The sequence below is a fragment of the Salmo trutta genome, chromosome 15 (assembly GCF_901001165.1).
Source record: "Salmo trutta chromosome 15, fSalTru1.1, whole genome shotgun sequence".
NCBI classification, from domain to species: Eukaryota; Metazoa; Chordata; class Actinopteri; order Salmoniformes; family Salmonidae; genus Salmo; species Salmo trutta.
This window is the reverse complement of record NC_042971.1, coordinates 40,910,366-40,936,364: the sequence shown is the minus strand read 5'-3', so window position 1 is coordinate 40,936,364 and position 25,999 is coordinate 40,910,366. Positions and strand designations below refer to the sequence as shown.

Below are 25,999 nucleotides of genomic sequence, written 5' to 3'. Positions count from 1 at the left end.
AGTGCATAAAATGTGGTGAGTAGTTGACTCAAAGAGAGAGAAAGACAATAGTTGAACAGTTTTTAACAAATTAATTTCTTCCAAAATTAAGCTAGCAAATGCAGCTAGCTAGTTTAGCCTACTCAAACAGAGGAATGCTATGTTAGCTAGCTAGCTATGACTAGCCAACACTGGAACTCTTCCAAGTCAAGGCTAGTTTTGGTTTTACTCATTTATTGCCACCGGGGCCCGCCGGTGTAAGTGCTAAACTGCAGAATGACTGTACATTGTCATTTAGCAGACGCTTTTATCCAGAGCGAATTAGAGTAGTGAGTTGATACATTTTCATATTTTGTACTGTCCCCCGTGGGAATTGAACACACAACCTTGGCAAGAGCCACACTCTACCAATTGAGCCACAAGGGACCACTGAAAACTGTAACGTTACTGCATGATTGTAGCAGGTTTATTAAACTGAACAAAACGTGGATAAACATACCAGAATTTGTCCAATAGAAACTCTCATTTGCAACTGTTGGACTAATGATTGCACCCTATATCAGCTAGATGCAGGCAAGCGTGTGCAAGGCCGTATTGAATGTGTCACTGTCTGTCATCTCAAATTTCTCTCTCGACCTGTGTGCACCTACATTGTAAATTTTCATTCACAGGCTAGGTTGTAGCAACTTCATGATGGTTATAGGGAAAATGTATTTATTATGTAGTAGCAGTGGAGATGTTAGCATGTCAATCTTGGTACATGCCAGCAAAGCCACTACACTCAACGATACATTCATTGCACTATAACGGTGACCAACAGTGCCCACAAACTGTTAGGTCCTACATCAATCAAATGTATTTATAAAGCCCTTTTTACATCAGCCGATGTCACAAAGTGCTATACAGAAACCCAGCCTAAAACCCCAAACAGCAAGCAATGCAGATGTAGAAACACAGCGGCTAAGAAAAACTCCCTAGAAAGGCAGGAACATAGGAAGAAACCTAGAGGGGAACCAGGCTCTGAGGGGTGTCCAGTCCTCTTCTGGCTGTGTCGGGTTGAGATTATAACAGTACATGGCCAAGATGTTCAAACGTTCATAGATGACCAGCAGGGTCAAATAATAATAATAATCACAGTGGTTGTAGAGTGCGCAACAGGTCAGCACCTCAGGAGTAAATGTCAGTTGGCTTTTCATAGCCGAGAATTCAGAGTTAGAGACAGCAGGTGCGGTAGAGAGAGAGAGTCGAAAACAGGTCAGGGACAAGGTAGCACGTCCGGTGAACAGGACAGGGTTCCATAGCCGCAGGCAGAACAGTTGAAACTGGAGCAGCAGCACGGCCAGGTGGACTGGGGACAGCAAAGAGTCATCAGGCCAGGTAGTCCTGAGGCATGGTCCCAAGGCTCAGGTCCTCCGGGAGGGGAGGGAGAGGGTTAGGGGCAGAGAATAGGGTTAGAGGCAGAGAATCCCGGTGGAGAGAGGGGAACCGGCCAGGCAGACAGCAAGGGCGGTTCATCGCTCCAGTGCCTTTCTGTTCATTTTCACACCCCTGGGCCAGACTACACTCAATTATAGGACCTACTGAAGAGATGAGTCTTCAATAAAGACTTAAAGGTTGAGACCGAGTCTGCGTCTCTCACATGGATAGGCAGACCATTCCATAAAAATGTAGCACTATAGGAGAAAGCCCTGCCTCCAACGGTTTGCTTGGAAATTATAGGGACAATAAGGAGGCCTGCGTCTTGTGACCGTAGCGTACGTATGTACGGCAGGACCAAATCGGAGAGATAGGTAGGAGCAAGCCCTTGTAATGCTTTGTAGGTTAGCAGTACAACCTTGAAATCAGCTCTAGCCTTAACAGGAAGGCTAGCACTGGAGTAATATGATCCAATTTTGGGGTTCTAGTCAAGATTCTAGCAGCCGTGTTTAGCACTAACTGAAGTTTATTTAGTGCTTTATCCGTAAAGCTGTCCCAACAGCAGAGCTTTCTTTTCAGCACCATGGAGTGAATCCACCGCTAAACATAGCTAACAGCGGAGCCTTGTCTGGCAGCGAAACAGTTCATTCAGCTTCATTTACTGCCTTAAAAAAAAAACATAGCTGATATGGCTGACTTGCTTAAACAAATGTGGTTTCCAATGACAATTGAGATGTACAAACTATGGCATAAGGGAACGACGAGCAGATAAGAGTCAATCCGCAATTTTGATTAAGACATTAATGAGCGAGCAATGATGACGTAGTCGATATAACTATTTGTTGAGCACTTTTGAAATGTACAATGACATAATTCAGAACATTGGCCGTTCTTACAGTATTCTCCCTGTACACCAAGTCAGAACCGTAGGATAAATAAAGGGGGCATATAAGCAGACAATGAAAGCTCTTACAATATTCGACTTACTACACAACATACACTTAGTATTACTTTCTTAGCTACAGCATACATATCTCCATAGCATATTACATAATTTATGCAGCAGCATTCAATACATTTTTGGACTCACCTTGTGCTCTGCTCACTTGAACAGGAAAGTGGCGCGGCGGTCCTTCTTGTGGGCAAATTTTGTCAAACCTTGCAATCAAAGTCTAGCATTCTCTGGATTGATGGTGCTGTCAAGACAACTGGCAACTCTGGAAAAAAAACAAGGTTGAATCATGATGTCAGTGATCTTCAGGTCGCAGCTCTAGAAAGAGGCCCAAGTTCCCGACTTACAATTCCTAATGAGATTACCTTTCAAAATGTCTTTTTCCAGTCAGAGCTCAATTTTTTCCCCAGAGTTCCCAGTTGTCTTGAACTCACTGAAGTATGAGATTTCCCAGTTCCCAGCTTTGGATGCGGCAGAAGTCATGCTGGATTGACAGCATGGCCAATGTATTCAACCTTCTCTGGCCTATGATGTGTGCAAGTGAATGTTAATCCTTTTAAGCTTGGAAAAGAGAGCTTGCTTTGTGAAATTTACAGTTAGTCACTGATTCCTTCCAAACCATTCATTATTGTTTTGATATGAGCTTATCATTATCTGGGAACTCCTCTCTGAATTTGAAATAATCAAGTGTCCCTCATTCCCATAAGTCCTTTTTTAAAACAACGTACTTCCCCTAAACATGGACTTGGTTCATACAAATTCTGGTTTTGCCCGAATGGCAGATATTAACACTATCGCCCTCTAGTGTTTGAAATCAAATACTCATATCATCCACAATTACTTTGCATGACTATCACAATACTTTACCATTTGCACTTTTTCTCTGCTCTGATTAAAATTACAAAAAAATGCCTTTATTCCCTGTTTGGCAATTCTATTGCACAAAAGAACACATCTGAAACATGATTATCAGTATGAAGATCAGGGCTGTGATTTCAAATTGAAGGCAGTCAATTCATGAAGTGATTTTCATTTATAAAAAAATAAAAAATAGGGAGTGATAAAACATGTAAAATATGTCCTCTTGGCTGTACTGTAACATAGCATATATATATATATATATAAAGTTTAAATATGTTGACAGTTCTATTAAAATACAAACAAAACTGTTTGACACATTTCCTTTTGAAAATACTAACTGACATCAAGTATAGGGACATTATTCCAATGATCCAAACACACATATCAAACTGGCCAGTTCATAATGTAACATGACCTCCAGGTGCCTCTATGTGGGCTTATTTGTGAGTGTCTAACTTGTGCAAGAGCTGCACACATCCATAAACATTGGGTTTTCACAAAAAGGTTCAACTCAGTAGTTCTATGGTGCTATAAAGTCTTACAAATGCTATAAAAACATGGATGTGTGTTAAAACGACTCACTTGTTTACAAAATGCCACATGGAAAATATTTGCATAGACTGACCGGACTAATAACAGGCATTCACCACATGAACGTGGCTGACAAAAAAAGCGACAGCATAGCAGTGACCCAAGTAAAGTCCCTAGTTAAAAAAAATATATTTAGTGTAATGGTCCAGTTTGGTTAGTAACATAATTTGTGGACTCCACAAATTGAGGCTGTTCTGAGGGCAAAGGGTGTTCTTAATGTTTTGTACACTCTGTGTAAGTGCTGGTAAATAAACCTTGTGTTGTGGCTCTGGAAGAAGAGTGTAAAGATGGCTGTTTGTTCTGGTGGATGCAGATGATGGCCTGCACCCTGCTCCCTGTGGGTGTCTATGTAAACTGCAAGCTCCTCTGCAAAGAAACACAAATGACACTAGAGTTCAAATACAGTATGGGTGAGTCCTGATTCTCCATCCTTCTCCGTGTAATGGATTCAAATCGGATTGGTGAAAATATTGGCCGGAGGCGGGAGTTTCCACCATTGGTAAATCCATGACGGGAAGTGTGCAAGTACACACTTGGGGAGAAAGGTGGAGAATCAGGACACATCCTGTGACTAACTGTTCCCAATCATTGAGGTAAAGAGAGAAATAGGCACCTGAAAAACTATAGTTGCTTTAACACATCACATTATTTTCCCCATTTCTGTGGTTTTCCCTTATCCTTCCCGTCCCTCCCACGTCTTTCCACATCCCCCCCCTTCTCCTCCTGTCGTTCTTCATCCACGCATGTTGTACAGGTCTTCATCCTCAGGGCTGACCTGGCCCAGGTCAACTAGCTTGGGGTCGGGTGCAAATTTGGGTTTCCCTGGAAATACCCAAAATGTTTGTTTATTTCTTTATAGTCGACGTCAATATCTGATATTAAAAGAAGATGAAGCCAACCGCTTAGATTAAAATATCTTCACATTGAGTGACTCACCAGCAGTTACTATTACAATCACAGATGGCTCCTCCTCTGTTGGAGCTGGAGGAGCAGCCTCCTCAGCAGGAGCAGATGCCATCTCTTCAGCTATAGGAGGTGGGGCAGCAACCTCCTCTACAGGTGCAGGGACAGCCTCTTCAGCTGCATGGGGTACAGAAGCAGCTTCCTCCTCAACAGGGGCAGGTGGAGGAATCTCTTCAACAGAAGGCACAAGGGCCGTCTCAACAGAAGGCACAAGGGCCGTCTCAACAGCCTCTTGCAACACCACTGCGGCTGCATCAGCTGCATCAGGCTCAGTGTCAATAGAATCCTCTGCAGGGGCCACCTCTGTGGTGGGCTGAGGGGAAGGTTCAGCCTCAGATGGAACACCCTCCTCTATGGGGACTGGGGCAGAGCCAGGTTCAGAGGGAGGAGCCTCGTCAACAGCAGGCACGACTGGTTCAGATGATCCAGCTTCAGGGAGGGGCTTTGCCTCAGGGATTTCTGTCTCAGGGATTGGAGCTGGTGGGGCTTGCTGCTTCTAAACAGGAAAACATTGGTCAAATTGTGTTTAATCAAAAAATATGCTTTTCAACTCCTGAGAGAGCTTTAAAATGGCTTGTTAGATTTATTAATCATTGACCTAGCTACACTGAACAAAAAGACTGTATAAATGCATGTACATGTAAAGTGTTGTTCCCATGTTTCATGAGCTGAAATAAAAGTTTTCCATATGCACAAAAATCTTATTTCTTTCTAATTTTGTGCACAAATGTGTTTACATCTCTGTTAGTGAGCATTTATCCTTTGCCGAGATAATCCATCCACCTGACAGGAGTGGCATATCAAAAAGCTGATTAAACAGCATGATCATTACACAGGTGCACCTTGTGCTGGGGACAATGAAAGGCCACTAAAATGTGCAGTTTTGTCACACAATACAATACCACAGATGTCTCAAGTTGAGGGAGTGTACAATTAGCATGCTGACTCAAGGAATGTCCACCAGAGCTGTTCCCATGTAATTGAATGTTCATTTCTCTACCATAAGCCGCATCCGTTTTAAAGAATTTGTTAGTACGTCCAACCGGCCTCACAACCGCAGACCACGTGTATGGCGTCGTGTGGCCGAGCAGTTTGCTGATGCCAACGTTGTGAACAGAGTGCCACGGTGGCTGTTGGGTTATGGTATGGACAGGCATAAACTACGGACAACGAACAACTGCATTTTATCGATGGCAATTTGAATACCAAGATGAGACCCTGAGGCCCAGTTTTGGTAAGGTATCTTTGACCAACAGATACATATCTGTATTCCCAGTCATGTGAAATCCATAGATTAGGGCCTAATGAATTTATTTAAATTGACGATTTCCTCATAACTCAGTAAAATCTTTTAAATTGTATGTTGCATTTATATTTTTGTTCAGTATAGAACACTGCTAAATGCATTTTTTCCACAGTGAAATCAATTTGAGAACATAGAGTAGATGAAAAACAGCATCTATAATGTCAATAGTCTGTTGTACCTCAAGCCTGACAGTTGTGGGAGTTACTTCTTTGGGCTTTGATTTAAAGGTTGATGCCACATATGAGGTGGTGTACTGGTTGGCTGCATACATCTTCTGCCCAGACATCTGCAGAAGAAAAGCCACACATTGTTACAGATATAGGATCTTAATTTGATCACTCTTTTGTTGCCGAGAATGTGCAGGAAATGGAAACTTGTACTGTATTTTAGTTTTACAAAATTTCCACTTTGAAATATCAGACTTCAGTTGCCCTAACGAAAAAGGTATCAACCCCTATAAAAATGTCCACTAATTATAAGCAACATAATAATTTGCATATCCTGTGCTGCAGGATTATTTTCCTGCTGTAGCAAACTGGCTCAAATTAAAGATCTTATATCTGAATGTCCCTATGGCATATCACAAGAAATCCAGTTTCTGCTTTTAATTTTAGCTCATATGCACATGGATGTTACAAAACAAATTGACATAACAGAAAACTAGATATTGTGCCATAATACAAAATGTGTTTTAACAGTCCAAAGTATTGGATCTTATGACATTTATATAATATTGTGTAAAAAGGCCTTAGTGACAGTCGAAAGGAAGCCGTGGAATTGTTTTATTTTTTCCTGTACATTAATATGTACCTTTACAACAGCCACTGTCTGAGTGGGGTAGCACACGGCCATCCCAACAGTGACCATACCCAGAGGAACCCCCAACGTCATCAGATGTGGCCCTGCAGGGGAAAACAAGTCAGCTACTCTACATGGAGGAACATGATAACAAAGAGACATTTGGCAACCTGCTTATTCAACCATTCTACTGCGAAGTGTACATTTTGGATTATCTACAGTGCCTATAATTAGTCTACACCCCCTTGAACTTTGTGCACATTTTGTAGCATTACAATGTGGGATTAAAATAGATTTCATTGTCATTTTTTGTCATGATCTACACAAAATACTCTGTCAAAGTGGAAGAAATGACCATTTTTTAAAGATTAATGAAAAATAAAACACTAACATAGCTTGATTAGATAAATCTTCACACCCTGCTGAGTCAATACATGATAGAAACACCTTTGGTAGTGATTACAGCTGTGAGACTTCTTGGGTAAGTTTCATAAGAGCTTTGCACACCTGTATTGTGCATATTTGCCCATTATTCTTTTCAAAAATCTTCGAGCTCTGTCAAGGTGTTGGGGATCATGATAGCAATTTTCAAGTCTTGCCATAGATTTTCAAGCATATTTATGTCAAAACTGTAAATTGGCCACTCTTCTTGATATGCAACTCCAGTGTAGATGTTTCTTTGTGTTTTAGGTTATTGCCCTGTTGAAAGGTGAATTCCTCTCCCAGTCTCTGCTGTAAAGCCGACTGAAGTAGGTTTTCCTCTAGGATTTTGCCTGTGCTTAACTCCATCCTGTTTCTTTTTATCCTAAAAAAATTCCCCAGTCTTTGCCAAAGTCAAGCATAGCCATACCATGATGCAGCCACCACCATGCTTGAAAATAAGGAGGCAGTTAATCAGTGTTTTGTTGGATTTGCCCCAAACATAGAGCTTTGCACCTAGGCCAAAAAGTTTATTCCGTTGCCATATTTTTCTGCAGTCTTACTTTAGTGACTTGTTGCAGACATACGCACATTTTGAAATAATTGTATTCTGTATATTGTTCTTCTTTTCACTGTCATTATTGTGGAGTCACTGCAATGTTGTTGATCCATCCTCAGTTCTCCAATCACAGCCATTGAACTCTGTAGCGGTTTTAAAAATCACTAATGGCCTCATGGTGACATCCCTAAGCAGTTTCCTCCCTGTCCTGCAGCTTAGTTCATAAATTCTACTGCATCTTTAATGTGTCTGGGTAGTTTAATGCATCATCCACAGCATAAGTATTAACTTGACCAAGCTTAAAAGAGATATTCAATGTCTGATTTGTTATTGCTACCCATCACTGCCATTCTTTGAGGTCAGCGAAAAGCTCCCTGGTCTTTGTTCACTGAACAAACATAAACACAACATGTAAAGTGTTGGTTCTGTTTCATGAGCTGAAATAAATAATCCCATACATTTTCCATATGCACAAAAAGCTTATTTCTCTCAAATTTTGTACACAAATTTGTTTACATGCCCTATTTCAATCCTACTTTGTAACGCAACAAAATATGCAAAAAGTTCAAGGGGGTGTAGACTTTGTATATGAACTATATAATAAACTGCTGGTCAATAATCTGGGGAGTATTCAGTGATGTAATGCAGCAACTCATTATTACCTTTCCTTGCCAGGATCAGACCAGCTAACCCAGAGACTGTGATCACACTGACCCTCGGGAAGAAACCAGGAGGAGGATCTCTCAGGAACTCATATGTATCTAGGTAAAATAGACATGAAAAACAAAATTGTTAGAGATTGAGATACTAGAACAGACCTACTGATGTGTCAACAGAACTCCCCCACTCCTCACCGTGTCCAGCAGTATAGACTGTTACAGCTCCAACCTTGACAGAGGTATAAGCATTCTGGAAAACAATGGTCAGAAATGAGTACAAAATAAAACTTGTTTGCAAAACAAGCCAACAGAGCTATTACAGGATCACAAAAGCTGCCATTTTCAGAAAGTCCCTCACCGTCTATTGATCTCATGGCATCTCTAACACAAAATGAGAGTTCTCAGTAAAAGTAGACAATTACTATAACTGAACTAAAGAGCCACTCCAAAACTTCCAGCATGTAATTCTTAAAAACCCATATTGATGAATATTCAAATGAGCTAATACAACCAACAGTCAGCAGTAATAAGAGGCCATCAGAGCCATATAGTGTAAGTATACCTTAACGGCTGTAACATATGGCTGCAGCCCCACTCGGACCACACCCAGCCCACTCTGCAGATCTCCAGGCTGCTCATCCATGTAGTGTGTTGCTGGAGGGTCTGGAGCATAGATGGACAACTAAGAATAGTACAATAGATCATCATCAATTGATCGTCAAATGCATACAGCAAGAAGCATGGTGGTAATAGTCAAGTACATCCCGGTTCTTGAGTAAATTGAACATCATCTTGGTCATTTGATTACCTCTCTAGGGCAGAGCCGCACGGTTTCTGTTTTGTCCTCACTCATGGCATAAACTTGAAACGAGGCCATTCCCATTGCTGCGGAGATCGCTGCCAGCTTCACTACCTGCAGACACACAAACCACAGACTTTTGTCAAGATAGGCCTAAAGTAATCCATAGTTTTCCTGTCTTATATTCACATCTCATCAGTTATTGAAGAGGCACAGTTGAATCTAATACAATACAGGCCTACACCCGTTTTGTGCCATCTAGTGCTAATACTATGGACCTATAATTGGACAATATTCTACTAGAACTGATGATGAAAATGATAGGCCTAATTATAAATATTGTAATGGAAATTATAATACTGTTATGCATAGTATTACAATTATCAGAACAGTACTTTACTTCATGAAACCACGGTTTCAACATTTTTTTAAACTAAGAATGCAATATCAATGCGATACTGATCAAAGAGATAAGACGTTGAACTTGTTGAGCAGGGCTCTTCTAGATTAAAATAATGAAATGGATACAATAAAGATACATTTAGGACAGATTAAGAAGAGGTGACCTCTTTCACATTGAAAGAGTAGGCTATCTATGCTAATCCTGAAATATACAGGGAAACACTTGGCTACATCCATTCTCTATCTACTTTAAAATCCACATTCGTAGCTAACGTTAACTATATATAATTTAGAGTTAGACCACAGCAATTTCCGTTTGTAGCTACAACATGTTCTAAAAGGTGCGTGTAGAAAACAATGTTGTATTCACGCAATTCTGGTCGATGTGTTGGCACATAAATACACACATGTAAACGGATACATTATTCGACCTTTTTAAAACAACCTTAGAGTCCCAGTTCAAACTCAAGGAAAACATTGCTTAGGAAAGACTTGCACTGGACAAATACTTACTGGAGCCATTATGGTACCTCCCCTCAGTGTCCTACCGGTGGCGACAAGGGACCAACTTTATCATAGGAAAACGCGTTAAATCCTCTTAATCTGTAACCACTTTCGTGCCCTCAATGGCACTGTGCTATCGTTACATCAAAGATTTGTGTAACTAAACCCAGATAGACCACAGCCCGTCTCTTCCAAGGGAACAAATTCGTCATTAGTGGGCAGAACAAGCAAAGAGATGGACAGAGCCAAGCACCAGTTAGCGAGTTCCTATTGGCTCGTTCTAGCTGTATCTACATATTTCAGTTAGTGAACGCCTACTCTGTGGAGTACGCCTTGCACTCCTTCCAAACAACGCAATATTTTACAACTTTGGCAAAAGGTAAAGTCTACAAATCTTAGTCCACACTGTTCATAACAGATTTTAGTCTTGGGAACAGAAAACTGTTTTGAGATAAAATGTTTAATCAATGACAAAATGTGCAGAATGTTGACCAAAATCAATCTCCTTTCATCTTCTCCCACTGCCAGCCACTAATTTTGTGGTTAGGGTCAAATACTTTCTGTGGCACACATCAGAGTCAAATACTTTCTATAGAACAAACTTCACTTCAGGATAGACAACCAAAATTAATAATGAATGTATGTGTATTATATTTAACATAGAGGAGGGAGTAAAATGTTGGCAAGCAATAAACATTTCACAACAACTATGGCTGAATTATTATCCTTACACTTTCAAAGATACTAGTCGAATAAGACATGGGAGAGATGACGAATTTTGGCAAAGATATGTATTTATAGACTAATAAAAATCAGGGGCGGATTTAGGTACGGGCGACATGGGCAGCCGCCCAGGACTTTCTGCTACTAAGATTGCCGGTGGCGGCACCGGGCCATACAAGCTAGAACCGCCACATACACTTGAAACAAATAGCCAAACCGAAAACTGCCGACAAAAATGCTTTCTGCTACTAAGATCAGTGAAATGTAGGCTAAACTGACAAAGGAGTGAAGAGCAGAAATCTCAACTAGCAAGCAAGTCGCAGCAATAAAGAATGCGAAGGGGGGGGGGGATTCTGGCAGGGGGGAGATGTTCGGCACAACACCGGTACTATTTACATTTGGATGCAAGAGCTCCACAATACTTTTGAGCTAATATTGGATAAGTAGAACAGGAGCTCAAGCTGTTGAACCTTTGTGATGGCGGTATCAGCTCCAGTGAGCTTCTGCCCAAGTTAAGCACTGTTTACTGGGCAGTGAATAATGACCACTATAACAATGACATACACATAGCAATGTTAATCAGTTTTCTTTATTTAGAGCATTGTTCTTCATTCCTGATCCTATCCTGGAAAAAGCCTGCCCATTATGTGGGTCCCTAAGAGCAGGGTTGAATATCTACTTTAGTTCAGAGTACCGTTTTTGTTATCGAAATAAATAGACATGAATGCATTTATTTGTGCAGTAATTCAGTTTATTGGTTTTACAACTTCAGTTTTACAACCTCGTACTGTATATATTTCTGAGAAACAAAAAGGCTACTTTTGATTCATAGGAAGAATAAATGTATTTCTCTTTCTTGATAACACTTTTTTAATCAGTTAATGTACAGATAAACAGATAATAATATACTTCCAAAAAAGAGCAATATGTTCCTTTTTTTAATGTCGCAGTGCAACTTACATCTTAGCTACACACCTGCGCAGTTGTACTATGAGGTGCACACCTCCAAAAATAACACAGTGGAACCCTGGACAGATTGGGCAGATTTCATGTACAATGTTTTAAAACATTGTGAGAACAATTACATTCTGGTTAAATGAAATACATTCTACAATACATGTACTGCTATTCATAAAATTTGAAAGTTGCGAGCAACAACTTGAGAGTAACTGCTGACACGTTTTATAAATGTTAGTAGCCTAAATGTCTAATATGACATGTAGCCAAACAATGCAGGGCCTGTGTAATCATACTGTATAATTTGAAGTAGATTATACTGTATAACAAATGTACTGACACCTAAAGGCATTTTAAGTATCAGGACACAACACTAGATGATAACTGGAGGTGAATTGAAGAAATGTCAATATCCTGCCAGGAATAAGGGAACATGTATTAAGCAGCACAAAGAAAAACATTATTATTGAAATTTGATAGAAATTACATATTCCATCACAGGTAAAAGAAAGTCCATAAAATAGGCCTAAAAAGAAACAACCAAGTATGTCAAACTTTAAAAATGAAAAATGTGTTATGAGTTGTTGATCATGTATTTTGCGCAGAAGGAATGCAAACACATTGAAGTACTACAGTACTACTTCTTAACCTGTAGAAATAAACAACTTAAGCAAATACAAATCATCGACACAATTTCTGGGATCTTTTGAAAATAAGCCAGTACATTCACATAAAATCAACAGAGACACAGAAAGGGAACAGAATACATGAGCAAAACTCAGGACCTGAATCAACCCTGAAGATCAGGAGGTAACTTCTGTGACAGGTGGAGTGAAGCAAAAACAGTCATTCAGGAGACGCAATGCTTTTTGTCTTTTATATACTTTTTCTAAGAAAAATATAAGTAAAAAGATTCTGTCGTCACAGAATCTAAAGATTGCATTCACAAGTATATAGTTCACAGTTTTAAATAGAGGGTGCTGCTATGCAAACAATATAATATTTTTCTTTAACACATTTCTCAACCCCAATGGCCACATGTACATGTTTACTACCATGCAGATGTTTGATTTCAAAAATAAATCTCACCAACAAATGCTATAATGATTGGCAAAATCAAAATAGCTACAAAGAGACATATCAATAAATGTAAAAAGTGTCATTCCGGTGAGCTGTGTTTGGCTAAACTACTTTGTTTAAATGTCAAACAAAATGTACATAATTATACATACATGTTAAACATGCAACATCCGTACATACAACAAAAATGTGTAATAAAACCCTACTGAGCTTCATACACTAAAAGCCCAAATACCTCCATCTCTTTCTCTCACTCTCTCTTCCTCATACACCCCTCTCCTCTCCACACTTATACAAACATACAGTGCGCACACTTTTACACAGATTGGGTCTTTCTTTCTGGGGGCTCAGGGTCACACAGTAACATGTTGGCCCAGTAGGGGGGTGCATTGTTGTAATCAGAATGATGCCTATAGCCCGTCGCTACATAGCTCTCTCTTCAAGCAGCATTAAAGGGGAAATAAAAAATGAAATAAAATCAAAGCTTGCTTCCTCTTAAGCAAGGAAATAAATAACAAAAATGACAATCGAAGAAAAAAATGCACTGCATCAGCCAAAAACAGTTCTCGTCTTCTTTTTGTTGTTAAGTTCTCTTTCAATCTATCATCTGTTGCATTTTCTGTTTTGAAGATAATAATGAAGAAGGATAGTTTCTCCACACATGCAAAATGGCACCCCGTGGGAGCCTTATTTTATCCAATATACAGTATATACACCGACCGTAACTCTCTTCTGTTTGACCTCAGTGCAGTATGTACACATATTACAGTGATTGGTTTGTCAGTTCATTTGCTGTGAATGGTGACGGTAGACCCTGGCTGCATCGACGATTGGGGGGAAAGAGATGATTGCATGATTCCACAGTGTCTTCCTGTTACTCTGTATCTGAGCACTCAAACATGAGTTTCGATGAAGGAGTGGGTGTGCATCATCAGAGGTGGAGACAGGGGAGAGAGGTCGGAACCCTCAGGGTGAGACTCTGTCGGGGCAGAGCTGAACTCACAGATGTCCACAAAAAGCTCATGGTGTTGCTGCTTCCACTCCTGGAACTTCTGGGAGTTTAGACTGGGGTCGTCCAGCACTTGGCTGATAATGGCCAGATCACCCTCTTTGGCCTGTGGGAACACATCAGTTAGTGTTTGGCTTACATACCACCTAAATGACCCCACTCATATGCCAACCCCCTCGCATCGCTATAGACAGACACCTGCTGGACCTGTAACATCCTATACCATTCATATTTGCCCTTTGCAGTTTTTTCCCTAAGCGCTGGCCGTCGGCTAACCAGCCGATAACAGACTGATTATTGTCCGGCTACTTTTTCCACTTCATAAATGAACTAGGCTTCTTTTCATTTAAAAGTTTAAATTCGCTAGTCAGAAAAGTCAGTATAGCCTTCTCCCCCTAGAATAAACGATATGCATCTTCTAGTGACCTATTGGTAGTAAAGGCACCTGTCAGTCATAAAGCGAGCGATGACAGGGAAACACTGCTGGTTTGTCAGTCTGCTGTCTGTCCCGACTCTCGGTACATGCTTCTTCATCGTCTCCTGTGAGTGAATTTACACGCCCCATGTAATGTAACTGGTAATGATGACTTGAAATCCACTTAATTATTATTTTGTGGCACATTCAACTATTTTCTTTCGTGTATTTTATATAGCCAGCCACGGAGTCGGGGCACAGGCTATTTCCTGTGCTTTGATTGAAGATCGAACAGCAAGTGTTGACTAGTTTATAAAAGGTGTCGAACTGACTGAATAAAGTCAATCTCCAATATACTTTGCTATTCATAAATCATACAATGTAGTTACATGTCCATGGTATCTCATCGGAACAAGTAAACCAAATATCTTGTTTGTATTTTCCTAGGACTTGAAGCCCATGTCGAAACTTGCCACAATATACTAAATTGAAAGTGTAGACTCGACTAGTTTTTCTGACTATATTACTAAGCTACCGCCTTCCCTCTAAGTCCAACCCCCAGTGAATGATTGACAGGTCTAAAACCCCACCAACTCTGAAACATCCAGCCCCCTCCACTGACAATCCCACCCACAGTGAATGATTGACAGGCCAAACTGTTAAAGGGATAGTTCCCCCAAATTACAAAATTACACACTGGTTTCCTTACCCTTAGTGTCCACAGCCACAGAGCCAATAAAATACATAATTTGAAGAACAAACATCATTGTGGCAATTCATATCTTGCAGCAAAACTATAAATATGACTTTAATCTCAAGAGAAGACAGGTTAAAGGTTGAAAAAATAAGCTTATTTTACCTAGGCCTAGATGATATCCAATACAACTAACAACACACTGAATTCATACATTTTCAGTCATTTTAATTGCAAAGTCATGTCTTTCTACTCAGTACCACAACTCATTTAACCAATCTGGGATGTAAAGTCATACAAGCATTTCGCTACACACGCAATAACATCTGCTAAATATGTGTATGTGACCAATACTATTTGATTATTGTTTGTTTGCTGTGTATTTTGGATGGAATCAAGGCATTAAAATGTACCAGAGGCCACCAAAATAGAGCTTGTTCTGAAAAAAAAAAAATCCCAGGAGGGAAAGCACCTCCGGAACCCCAAAGTCCGAAACTCCCTGGCTGGCTACTTTTCATATTTGACTGGCTACTCCATATACTTGGGGAAAACACTGCCTATGACTGCCCCACAGCCTGCCCTGTGGATGTGTCCCTTCCTCTCCGTACCTTGAGCGTGCTGCGCAGGGCACGAATGCGGTGCAGCTTGTCGTTGATGACAGGGTCATTGCAGCGCTTGACGAAGGAGCGTCTGAACTCCTGTTTGGTGGAGGGCCTCTGCTCCCCCAGGGCAGACAGGCTGGCCTGCTCTATGGAGCGGTACAGCTCATGAAAGCCATCCACTCCCTCATGATCATGGCCTCGCTCTTTAGACCGAGAATCTTAGCGGGGAAATTAGGACAGGATTTCAAAGCTCTGTACTAAACCTTATTCAACCATTTTAACTTGGATAAAAGCTTTACAAAGTACCTTGTCTAGGGTTGAACAATTCTGTGAACTTTCAATAAATTCCCTGGTTTTCCAGAAATAGTGGTTGGAGGATCCAGGTTTTCTACGTACTCCTAATTCCAGGAATCTTCCAACTGGGATTTCGGGAAAACCAGGGAATTTATTGAAAGTTCACAGAATTTTGCAACCCTAACCATGTCATCAAATGAGTATATAATCAAGGCATAACCAGGTATATGTGTATTTTTTAAACAGTAACTTGAAATCTGAGGAGTCCTAAAGAGAAGCCTGGTGAGAGCAGGAAGTACCTTGTTTTTTTTTGGAGTTGTGCTTTCTGAATGGCACCTCATCGTCCTCACTCCTCTCCTCTGAGGGTCCTGCTGGGCGCAGGCTGCCCTTGATGCCCTGCACGTCCCTGTTCCGGGGCAGGCTCTGGCTGCGCTGCTTATGGGTACAGTGGTGGAGGCGCTGCTCGCGCTCCTCTATGTCCACCAATGGGAAGGGCCCATCTCTGTCAGGTTGCCGCCGCCTCTGGGCGGGAAGCGTGGCCTGACGCCGGCGCTCAGGGGACATGAGCAGCTGACCCATTCCCATGTGGCCGCTGCCGTAGCCTCCGTCGCCCCTGTCACCCTCCCCCGGCACCGTCTGCAGGAAGTGGAGGCCCGAGCTGGTGAGAGGCGTCTCGATTAGGTCCTGCCAGGAGCGGCGTTGGGTGTCACGGAGGGTGGGGCGGCAACCGGAGGAGTGGGTGCTCACGGGGAAGTCCGGACGGGAATCCTCAGCAGAGGAGTGGGAGTACGTGGACTCACTGGAGAAGTGGCGCTCAGGGAATGGACTGGAGGAGTTCACCTGGAAGGGCACCAGTGGACAGAGGTATTTAATGATAGGGTCATTATGTATTGTATGAGTGTAAGCATAAGTGTGCGTATCAGTGGAGGCTCCTCAGAGGAGGAAGAGGAGGACAATCCTCCTCAGTGAATTTCATTTAAAAAAATGTTTTGAAACATTTAAAAGGTTATCCTTTTGCTTTTGGTTTCACTAATTTATTGCCACCAGGACCCGCCGGTGTAACTGCTAAACTGCTTACTGACTATACACCGTAATGTTACTGCATGATTGTAGTTGGTTTACTAACACATTAGTTCTATAAGCTATGTTGTCTATGACGTTACTTTAGCTAATATGGTGACAATGATGTAGGCTGTGTGTAGCGGTTATGATACGGTTTGGCTTGGAAAGGTTTTTTCGCCTGGTCACAGACAGCTGATGTGTTGTGCATTGAAGTCCACATACGAAGGGAAAAGGTGAGAGGGGGAGAGCGCATAGATGCGAGAAAGAATACAACGTGGCCGCTATGAAAGTTAACTGTGTTTACGTGTGATCAGGGGTGCATTCATTTAGCTGATTCTGTCGAAAAACATTTCATAAACAGAAGCAAACGGAACGAAAATGGGAATAAACATACCTGAATTTGTCCAATAGAAACTCTCGTTTGCAACTGTTGGACTAATTATTACACCCTAGATCAGCTAGATGCAGGAAAGAGTGTGCAACGCGGTTTTGAATGTGTCACTGTCTGTCCATGTGTCAGTGTCTTTTCTCTCTACCTGTAGCAAACTCATGATGGGTATAGGGAAAATTAGAGTATCATGTAGTACTGTAGCTTAAACCTATCAATGTTACATTGAACTGAGTGAATGGAATATGAATGACAGTCATCCAATATGCTATAATAGAAATAAGGCCATGCTTGTGAAAAAAAATAATTGCCCTCCCTCATCTTAAATAGCACCGACCGCCACTGGTGTGTATATGTGTGTGTGTGTGTGTGTGTGTTCCAGAATGTGGACCAGATGCCTGCACTCACAGACGGGGTGCGGTGGTAGGTATCACAGCGTGATGACATGCCCTCTTGTTTCAGGGTCATAGAACCATCAATCTCATCCTGGTCACTCTCACTCCAGTAATCTGAAACACACATCAAAGTTGAACATCAATAAAATAAACAGCTTGGGTGACCTCATCCATGCCAATACTGTCAGTATTGCACTACAGTACAATAGGTATTGATCTAACACACTTATGTAACATTTTACGTCAATGTCCTAAAATCATTCAATTTCCACATCACAACAGGATGTTGTCTGATGTCACTAAACATCTAGTCAGATTGTCCTACCTTCATCAGGGCGAGAAACTTTATCGTCGGGTGTGTAGCCAATCGCCGCCAGCCCCAGCCGGTTCATCCATCTAAAATGGGTAAGAAGACAGGGTGCAGATACACAACATGAGATGGTTAATCGACTAACTGATACCATCCAGGGAGTGGTAGGAAGTTTGAAATGTGTTATGTTGCCAGACTCGCCGCCTGAACAAATCAGTTGGAGGGGCCTATGATTTCCATAGGCGGCCCATTTTTTCATGCGACCTCCTATGTGTGCACGCACTTGCATCCATTTTTTAAATGGGTGTAATAGTAAAGACCATAGGCAACTGGTGAATTTCAAGTTTGGGGAAGTTTACAATTCATCCTACCATTTCTACCGATCTGCGTGCCAGTTATGATTATTTTTAAATGCACATTTTCATGGAACAGTTTCATTTAAAAAATGGTTAATCATAAAAATCCGAAGTAGGCCTTAAATGATACAAATCTAAAACTATGGCGAGAGCACTAGCCTCTGTCATAGATACACTGATACACTGTGAACCATTAGTGACTAAAGAAATGAGAGCATAGAACTCAGAGATAGGTTGGTAGAGCGTGGTGTTTGCAACGCCAGGGTTGTGGGTTCGATTCCCACGGGGAACCAGTAAGGTAAAAATGTATGCATTCACTACTGTAAGTTGCTCTGGATAAGAGCGTCTGCTAAATGACTAAAATGTAAATGTAGATAGCCTACAGGCCAATGCAGCTGTAGGCTGCATTTAGCTAAAAAATACAGTTGAAGTCAGAAGTTTACATACACCTTAGCCAACTACATTTAAACTCAGTTTTTTCACAATTCCTGAAATTTAATCCTAGTAAAAATTCCTTGTTTTAGGTCAGTTAGGATCACCACTTTATTTTAAGAATGTGAAATGTCAGAATAATAGTAGAGAGAATGATTTATTTCAGCTTTTATTTCTTTCATCACATTCCCAGTGGGTCAGAAGTTTACAAACACTCAATTAGTATTTGGTAGCATTGCCTTTAAATTGCTTAACTTAGGTCAGACGTTTCTGGTAGCCTTCCACAAGCTTCCCACAATAATTTGGGTGAATTTTGGCCCATTCCTCCTGACAGAGCTGGTGTAACTGAGTCAGGTTTGTAGGCCTCCTTGCTCGCATGTGCTTTTTCAGTTCTGCCCACAAATTTTCTATGGGATTGAGGTCAGGGCTTTGTGATGGCCATTCCAATATCTTGACTTTGTTGTCATTAAGCTTTGGAAGTATGCTTGGGGTCAGTGTCCATTTGGAAGACCCATTTGCGACCAAACTTTAACTTCCTGACTGATGTCTTGAGATGTCACTTCAATATATCCACATCATTTTCTCTCCTCATGATGCCATCTATTTTGTGAAGTGCACCAGTCCCTCCTGCAGCAAAGCACCCCCACATCATGATGCTGCCACCCCCATAGTGTTCTTCAGCTTGCAAGCCTCCCCCTTTTTCCTCCAAACATAACGATGGTTATTATGGCCAAACAGTTCTATCTTTGTTTCATCAGACCAGAGGACATTTCTCCAAAAAGTACGACCTTTGTCCTCATGTACAGTTGCAAACCGTAGTCTGTCTTTTTTATGGCGGTTTTGGAGCAGTGGCTTCTTCCTTCCTGAGCGGCTTTTCAGGTTATGTCGATATAGGACTCGTTTTACTGTGGATATAGATACTTTTGTACCTGTTTCCTCCAGCATCTTTACAAGGTCCTTTGCTGTTGTTCTGGGATTGATTTGCACTTTTCACACCAAGGTACGTTCATCTCTAGGAGACTGAATGTGTCTCCTTCCTGAGCGGTATGACGGCTGCATGGTCCCATGGTGTTTATACTTGTGTACTATTGTTGGTACAGATGAACATGGTACCTTCAGGCGTTTGGAAATTGCTCCCAAGGATGAACCAGACTTGTTCATCCTTGGGAGGATGAACCCCAAGGATGAACCAGACTTGCTCCCAAGGATGAACCAGATGTCTTGGCTGATTTCTTTTGATTTTCCCATGATGTCAAGCAAAGAGGCACTGAGTTTGAAGGTAGGCCTTGAAATATATCCACAGGGACACCTCCAATTGACTCAAATGTTGTCAATTAGCCTATGAGAAGCTTCTAAAGCCATGACATAATTTTCTGGGATTTTACAAGCTGTTAAAAGGCACTGTCAACTTAGTGTATATAACTGACTCACTGGAATTGTGATACAGTGAATTATAAGTGAAATAATCTGTCTGTAAACAATTGTTGGAAAAATTACTTGTGTCATGCACAAATTAGATGTCCTAACCGGCTTGCCAAAACTGTGGTTGAGTGGTTGAAAAACGAGTTTTAATGACTCCAACCTAAGTGTATGTAAATTTGACCTGTTCACTGTGATTACTATTATTTGACCCTGCTGGTCATTTATGAACATTTGAACATCTTGGCCATGTTCTGTTATAATCTCCACCTGGCACAGCCAGAAGAGGACTGGCCACCCCTCATAGCCTGGTTCCTCTCTAGGTTTCTTCCTAGGTTTTGGCCTTTCTAGGGAGTCTTTCCTAGCCAACTTGCTTCTACACCTGCATTGCTTGCTTTTTGGGGTTTCAGGCTGGGTTTCTGTACAGCACTTTGATATATCAGCTGATGTAAGGGCTATATAAATACATTTGATTTGATTTGATTTAAACTTCCAACTTCAACTTTTTTTTCTGTTTTGCATGTTACTTTGGCATTAATACGTGTCACATACCAATGTAATTATATATTTTTTATGAGTTAATAAAGCCGCATACAAACATGTTCTCTGTTTAGCTTTCTTGAGTAAGACAGCTCCAAAATGCAGGTTTTTTCAGCCTAGCTCAGTGCTTTCTGTGGTGGTGGGGCAGCCAGCTGAAAATACGGAGCGTTGGGGTTGGTAATGTTCTCTAGTTGCGCCGTGATTGGCTCAGTGTTCTGTCACTGATGGGGACACTACGTCACCACAAAATCTACGGGTACAGCTCGGAAATTTAAGCCCCTTGGGTGCTGCCATAGACTTACATTAGAAGTGCCCATCCAAGAAGTCTCAAGGTCATTGGCCAAAGATAAAATGACGTCAAATCACGTTATATCTACCGTAGCTTTGATTGGACTGATCATGTCAACATGATACTTTCAAAATCTTAGCTAGCAAGCTAGCAGTCATCATCATGCATCAAGTCGTCAATCTACTGGCAAATCCCTTTCAATCCTTGTCATATGAAGAGAAATTATAGATAAAAACATATCGGTGCTCATCAGCCATTGGACATAAACATTACACAACAAGTTGGAAATTGCCAATTCAACAATGAGTGCTAAGGCGCCACTGCAGTCCTGGGTTCGATCCCAGGCTGTGTCACAGCCGGCTGTGACCGGGAGACCCATGAGGCGGTCCACAATTGGCCCAGCGTCGTTAGGGTTAGGGGAGGGTTTGGCAGGCCCTCATCGTACTCTAGCAACTCCTTGTGGCGGGCCGGTCACCTGCAAGCTGACTTCGGTTGTCAGTTCGATAGTGTTTCCTCTGACACATTGGTGCGGCTGGCTTCCGGGTTAAGCGAGTGTAACCGATGTGAAATGGCTAGTTAGTTAGCGGTGGTGCGCGCTAATAGCGTTTCAATCAGTGACGTCACTCGCTCTGAGACTTGAAGTAGGGTTTCCCCTTGCGTTGCAAGGGCCGCGGCTTTTGTGGCGCGATGGGTAACAATGCTTCGTGGGGTGTCAGTTGTTGATGTGTGCAAGGGTCCCTGGTTCGAGCCCAGGTTGGGGCGAAGAGAGGGACGGAACCTACACTGTTACACGAGCAGTGTGTCAAGAAGCAGTGCGGCCTTGCTCTCGACCTTCACCGAGTCCGTAGGGGAGTTGCATCAATGAGACAAGATCGTAACTACCAATTGGATATCACATAAAAGCAGGTAACATTTAGATTTACGTCATTTAGCAGACGCTCTTATCCAGAGCGACTTACAAATTGGTGCATTCACCTTATGATATCCAGTGGAACAACCACTTTACAATAGTACATCTATATCCAGGTATTCCTTAAAGAGGTGGGGTTTCAGGTGTCTCCGGAAGGTGGTGATTGACTCCGCTGTCCTGGCGTCGTGAGGGAGCTTGTTCCACCATTGGGGTGCCAGAGCAGCAAACAGTTTTGACTGGATTGAGCGGGAACTGTGCTTCCGCAGAGGTAGGGGGGCTAGCAGGCCAGAGGTGGATGAACGCAGTGCCCTTGTTTGGGTGTAACGCCATGGGCCAGAAAAGTTTGAATACACTGGCCATGCTGTCAATCCAGCATGACTTCTGCCACGTTCAAAACAACTGGAAACTTGGAACTGAGAAATCTCAGACTTCATTGAGTTCAAGACAACTGGGAACTCAGATAAAACTAGCTGCAACTCTGAAAATACGTAAAATAATTTTGAACGGTCATCCAACTCGGCATTCCAAGTCGGGATTTCGGGCCTCTTTCTATAGCCCACAAGAAGGACCGCCGCGCCACCCAGGGGCGGAAATCCCGGGGGGGACGGGGGGGACACGACCCCCCCATCCTGGGAAAAATATGATTTGTCCCCCCCAATATATCACTGAAACATAACTATGTAATTTAAATAATATTAATAATACGCAATGAAAGCAATTGTGCTGATTATAGACACTTAATAGCGCGTTTTTAAGTTTCAAAAGATTGCGACCCCCCCACCCTTTGCCTCACAATGGTTTGATCCACTGCCAGTTCCTTAGCTTGCTAGGTAACAGAGAGGTCGTATCTACTGTCTGAAAGGCACTCAATGCACGTAACTGAAGTGAGGTTAATCCAGTCAACCGCGCACATACACTAGCTGAATATGCAGAGCTAGCGCGCAAATATTAACTATTAAGCTAGCTAGTACCTATTCCATTTATATGGCGTCGTCAAAGATGGAATCTTTGCTATTGTCAATTTATTCCAAGTTCAGCATGCAGATGATGTAAGTTAGTGCTTCAAAGTCCCTGTGATAAGGTTAGCGATAAACTGAAGTCCAAACTGAACAGAACTACACTCTTCTACCATTGTCTTAAATATATTTAATGGTCTCGTTGCAAAAGCTAAATTGTCGCAAGGGAACTTTTATTTATTTATTTTATTTCACCTTTATTTAACCCGGGTAGCAAAGATTATAGCAAACACCACTGAAACTGAATTGGTGCTCGCTAGCTTTGCAAATTCAGCTATTGTTGGAAGCCAGCCAATATGAAACAAACTATTAAAATTACAAAAGGTTGCAGCATATGTTGTGTAAATGGTGAACTCATACAGCTGTCAAATCTTGTCATTTTAATCCGTTTCACATTTGCTAGCTACCTTTTAGATCGAAGCCCAAATAGAATGATTGAAGATGATAGAAGCCCATCTCCTACTGTAAATAACCTACACATTATGTGTGTGTGTAAACCAGCCAGGTAGAAAAATGGCAGAAAAATAAAAGACGGACATCAGAGTATTTTTCAATACACCAAAACGCATAGTAAGAACCCTAGTAGCCTAATATCTCAAAGACTAGTTGATAAAATGTTCATAAGAAAGAAATGAAATTCTAATGGAAATGTTTCACAATGATGTCATTAGGCAGAGCAGGCAACAGATGGCACACAGACAGCAGAGTTGGGGACAGATATGCAGGGACAGACTGGCAGAGACAGGGAGTCTCAGGTAAGTTTGTTAAGTCTTTGTTTGGCAACATTATGAAAGGTTCTCAATTTTTTTTACTTGTAAAATAGGAACATAATTGGAAAATGCCATGGATACCCCCACTCTCAACTTAAACTGGTGACTGAACTAAGATTTGTTAAAGGCAATGGTATTGCTGTTGTGATTAGTTGTGTAGTTTTGGGTACCGGTAGTTAGGAGTACGGCAAACACCTTATTTCTTTGGTTCCTCAATATACATTTACCATATTACAATGTAGGCTATGTGTTACAGCACTACTTTTGGTGTCCCCCTCAGGAATTGCTCTTGAGAAAATTCATGTAATTGTCCCCTCCAAAGTTGATATCAGATTTTCGCCACTGGCGCCACCTTCCTGTTGAAGTGAGCACAGCACAACAAGGTGAGTCCAAATGTCTTGTATGCTGCTGCATAAACAATGTAATATGCCAGGGAGATAAGTATACTGTAGCCAAGAAAGTAATACCAAGTGTATGTTGTGAAGTAAGCTGTTATGTGCCTCACCCTATTAATTTGGTCAATTTCCTTCCTCATAATTTAGCCTACTGTTCTGACTTGATGGTGCACATATAAACTTGATGGTGCTCTAAAACAGCCTATAGCCTGTTTTAGAGAAATGTCATCACTGAATATTGTAAGAGCTTTCATTGTCCGCTTATTTGCCCCCTTTACTTATGCTACGGTTCTGACTTGGTGTACAGGGAGAATACTTAAAGAATGGACGATTTTCTGAATTCTGTCGCTGTACATTTCAAAAGTGCTGAACAAATAGTTATATTGACTACGTCCGTCCTAGCTCGCTCATTAATGTCTTAATTGAAATTATGGATTGCCTCTTATCCGCTCATTGTTCCCCTATGCCATAGTTTGTACATCTCACTTGTCAGTAGAAACCACATTTGTTTAACAAGTCAGCCATATCAGCTATGTTTTTTAAAAAGCCTGTAAATGAGGCTGAATGAACTGTTTCGCTGCCAGACAAGGGTCCGCTGATAGCCAGGTGTAGCTGTGGTAAGGATTCACTCCATGGTGAATACGTAGGCCCTAACAGGTTGTGGGCACGGTTTGTCACCGTTATAGTGCAATGAATGTATTGTTTAGTGTTGTGTTGTGTTGTGTAGTGGCTTTGCTGGCATGCATCAAAAATAAATAATTGTTTGCCACACCAAGATTTACATGCTAAAATCGCCACTGAATAGGCCTATAACGTCCAACAACAACTAAGTAAAATACATAGGCCTAAAGCTGACAAATAAGAACAGTAGAAAATATCCAAATTAAAATTCTGGTTCTTTCAATCACATTCATCTCTCTTCTCCGCATCTCTGCCTCCCTTTCTATCTGTCTTGACTTGAGCTATTGCCAGTGAAGTTCAACATTGCATCAAATCATCAGAGGCTTCAGTCCGAAGCTGTCGTTAACAAACTTGCAACTGTGTATCAACTTGCCTATTCCAGGCCCTTAAAGTTTCCTGCTCCAGTGAGCCCGGGACAGAAAGCAGTTTTTATGACGTTTCCACTATATTTTGCTCTTTTCACACAGAGAACGGGAGTGATGGAAAGATTTTTCAAATACTGGGGAACTATCATGCGCAATGGATGTTAAAAAAAAAGACTGTTGACTTGTGTGAGGCGAAGAAAAAAATGAGTGGTGTACGTGGTCAGTTAAGACAATCAGAAATCAGACATTGGCAAATGGGGCCTTCTTACATATGCATGTATTCTGAAAAAGACAAACCATATCTTCGCCACACCTTCTCCCCTTCTTGATGCAACATTTTAAATTATACTAAAGACACATTATCTTCACATATATTTCAGATGCTTTTAACTGACAGCCGCAACTCAATCAGCTAGACCTATTGCCACGCGCACTAATCAAATTGCGGGCTTCCCAAACAATCCACAGCCATTATTTTTAAGAAGCTAATGATCCTCTGTGGATAAGTCATGCTCCCCGGTGAAGTATTTTGAATGATTTTGTGTAGACAGGATTAATTATATAATTTTGGCTAAACATCCATTTATTTTAGGGCAATCCAGCATCGTAACAGTGCACTGTTTATGGAACCAGATAGCTGCCAAAAGGTTGAATGTACGTATCATTAGGATCATAAGAAAAGCCATGC

At 41.5% G+C, this 25,999-nt stretch overlaps 2 protein-coding genes across 8 annotated transcripts in view; both read right to left on the bottom strand.

Annotated features, from left to right (window-relative positions):
• Window positions 1-2,490: 2,490 nt before the first annotated feature.
• Window positions 2,491-10,462, bottom strand: LOC115149063 (MICOS complex subunit Mic27). Of its 6 annotated transcripts, none has more exons than XR_003866783.1 (10): window positions 10,151-10,185; window positions 9,313-9,417; window positions 9,067-9,186; window positions 8,700-8,754; window positions 8,508-8,606; window positions 6,879-6,970; window positions 6,247-6,354; window positions 4,736-5,258; window positions 4,054-4,621; window positions 2,491-2,612 (listed from the first exon to the last, which is right to left on the bottom strand). XR_003866783.1 is itself a non-coding variant. In XM_029691553.1 (9 exons), the coding sequence occupies exons 1-9, from the start codon at window positions 10,225-10,227 to the stop codon at window positions 4,533-4,535; spliced, it is 1,200 nt and encodes a 399-aa protein (XP_029547413.1). In that variant the 5' UTR covers window positions 10,228-10,462; the 3' UTR covers window positions 3,240-4,532. The 6 variants fall into 6 exon arrangements, 4 of the variants coding, with proteins under 4 accessions (XP_029547413.1, XP_029547412.1, XP_029547414.1 ...); XR_003866784.1 differs by lacking the exon at window positions 2,491-2,612 and having other exon boundaries at window positions 3,240-4,165; window positions 4,413-4,621; XM_029691553.1 differs by lacking the exons at window positions 2,491-2,612; window positions 10,151-10,185 and adding an exon at window positions 10,219-10,462 and having other exon boundaries at window positions 3,240-4,621.
• Window positions 10,463-11,665: 1,203 nt separating this feature from the next.
• Window positions 11,666-25,999, bottom strand: part of LOC115149062 (connector enhancer of kinase suppressor of ras 2-like) — an 89,561-nt gene continuing 75,227 nt past the window's right edge. For both annotated transcript variants that reach the window (XM_029691549.1, XM_029691551.1), the window contains 5 exons: window positions 18,154-18,224; window positions 17,842-17,942; window positions 16,283-16,823; window positions 15,696-15,907; window positions 11,666-14,084 (listed from right to left, as the gene is read on the bottom strand). In XM_029691549.1, the coding sequence (XP_029547409.1) occupies window positions 13,863-14,084; window positions 15,696-15,907; window positions 16,283-16,823; window positions 17,842-17,942; window positions 18,154-18,224 (1,147 nt within the window). In that variant the 3' untranslated portion in view covers window positions 11,666-13,862. The remainder of the gene's footprint in view (window positions 14,085-15,695; window positions 15,908-16,282; window positions 16,824-17,841; window positions 17,943-18,153; window positions 18,225-25,999) is intronic.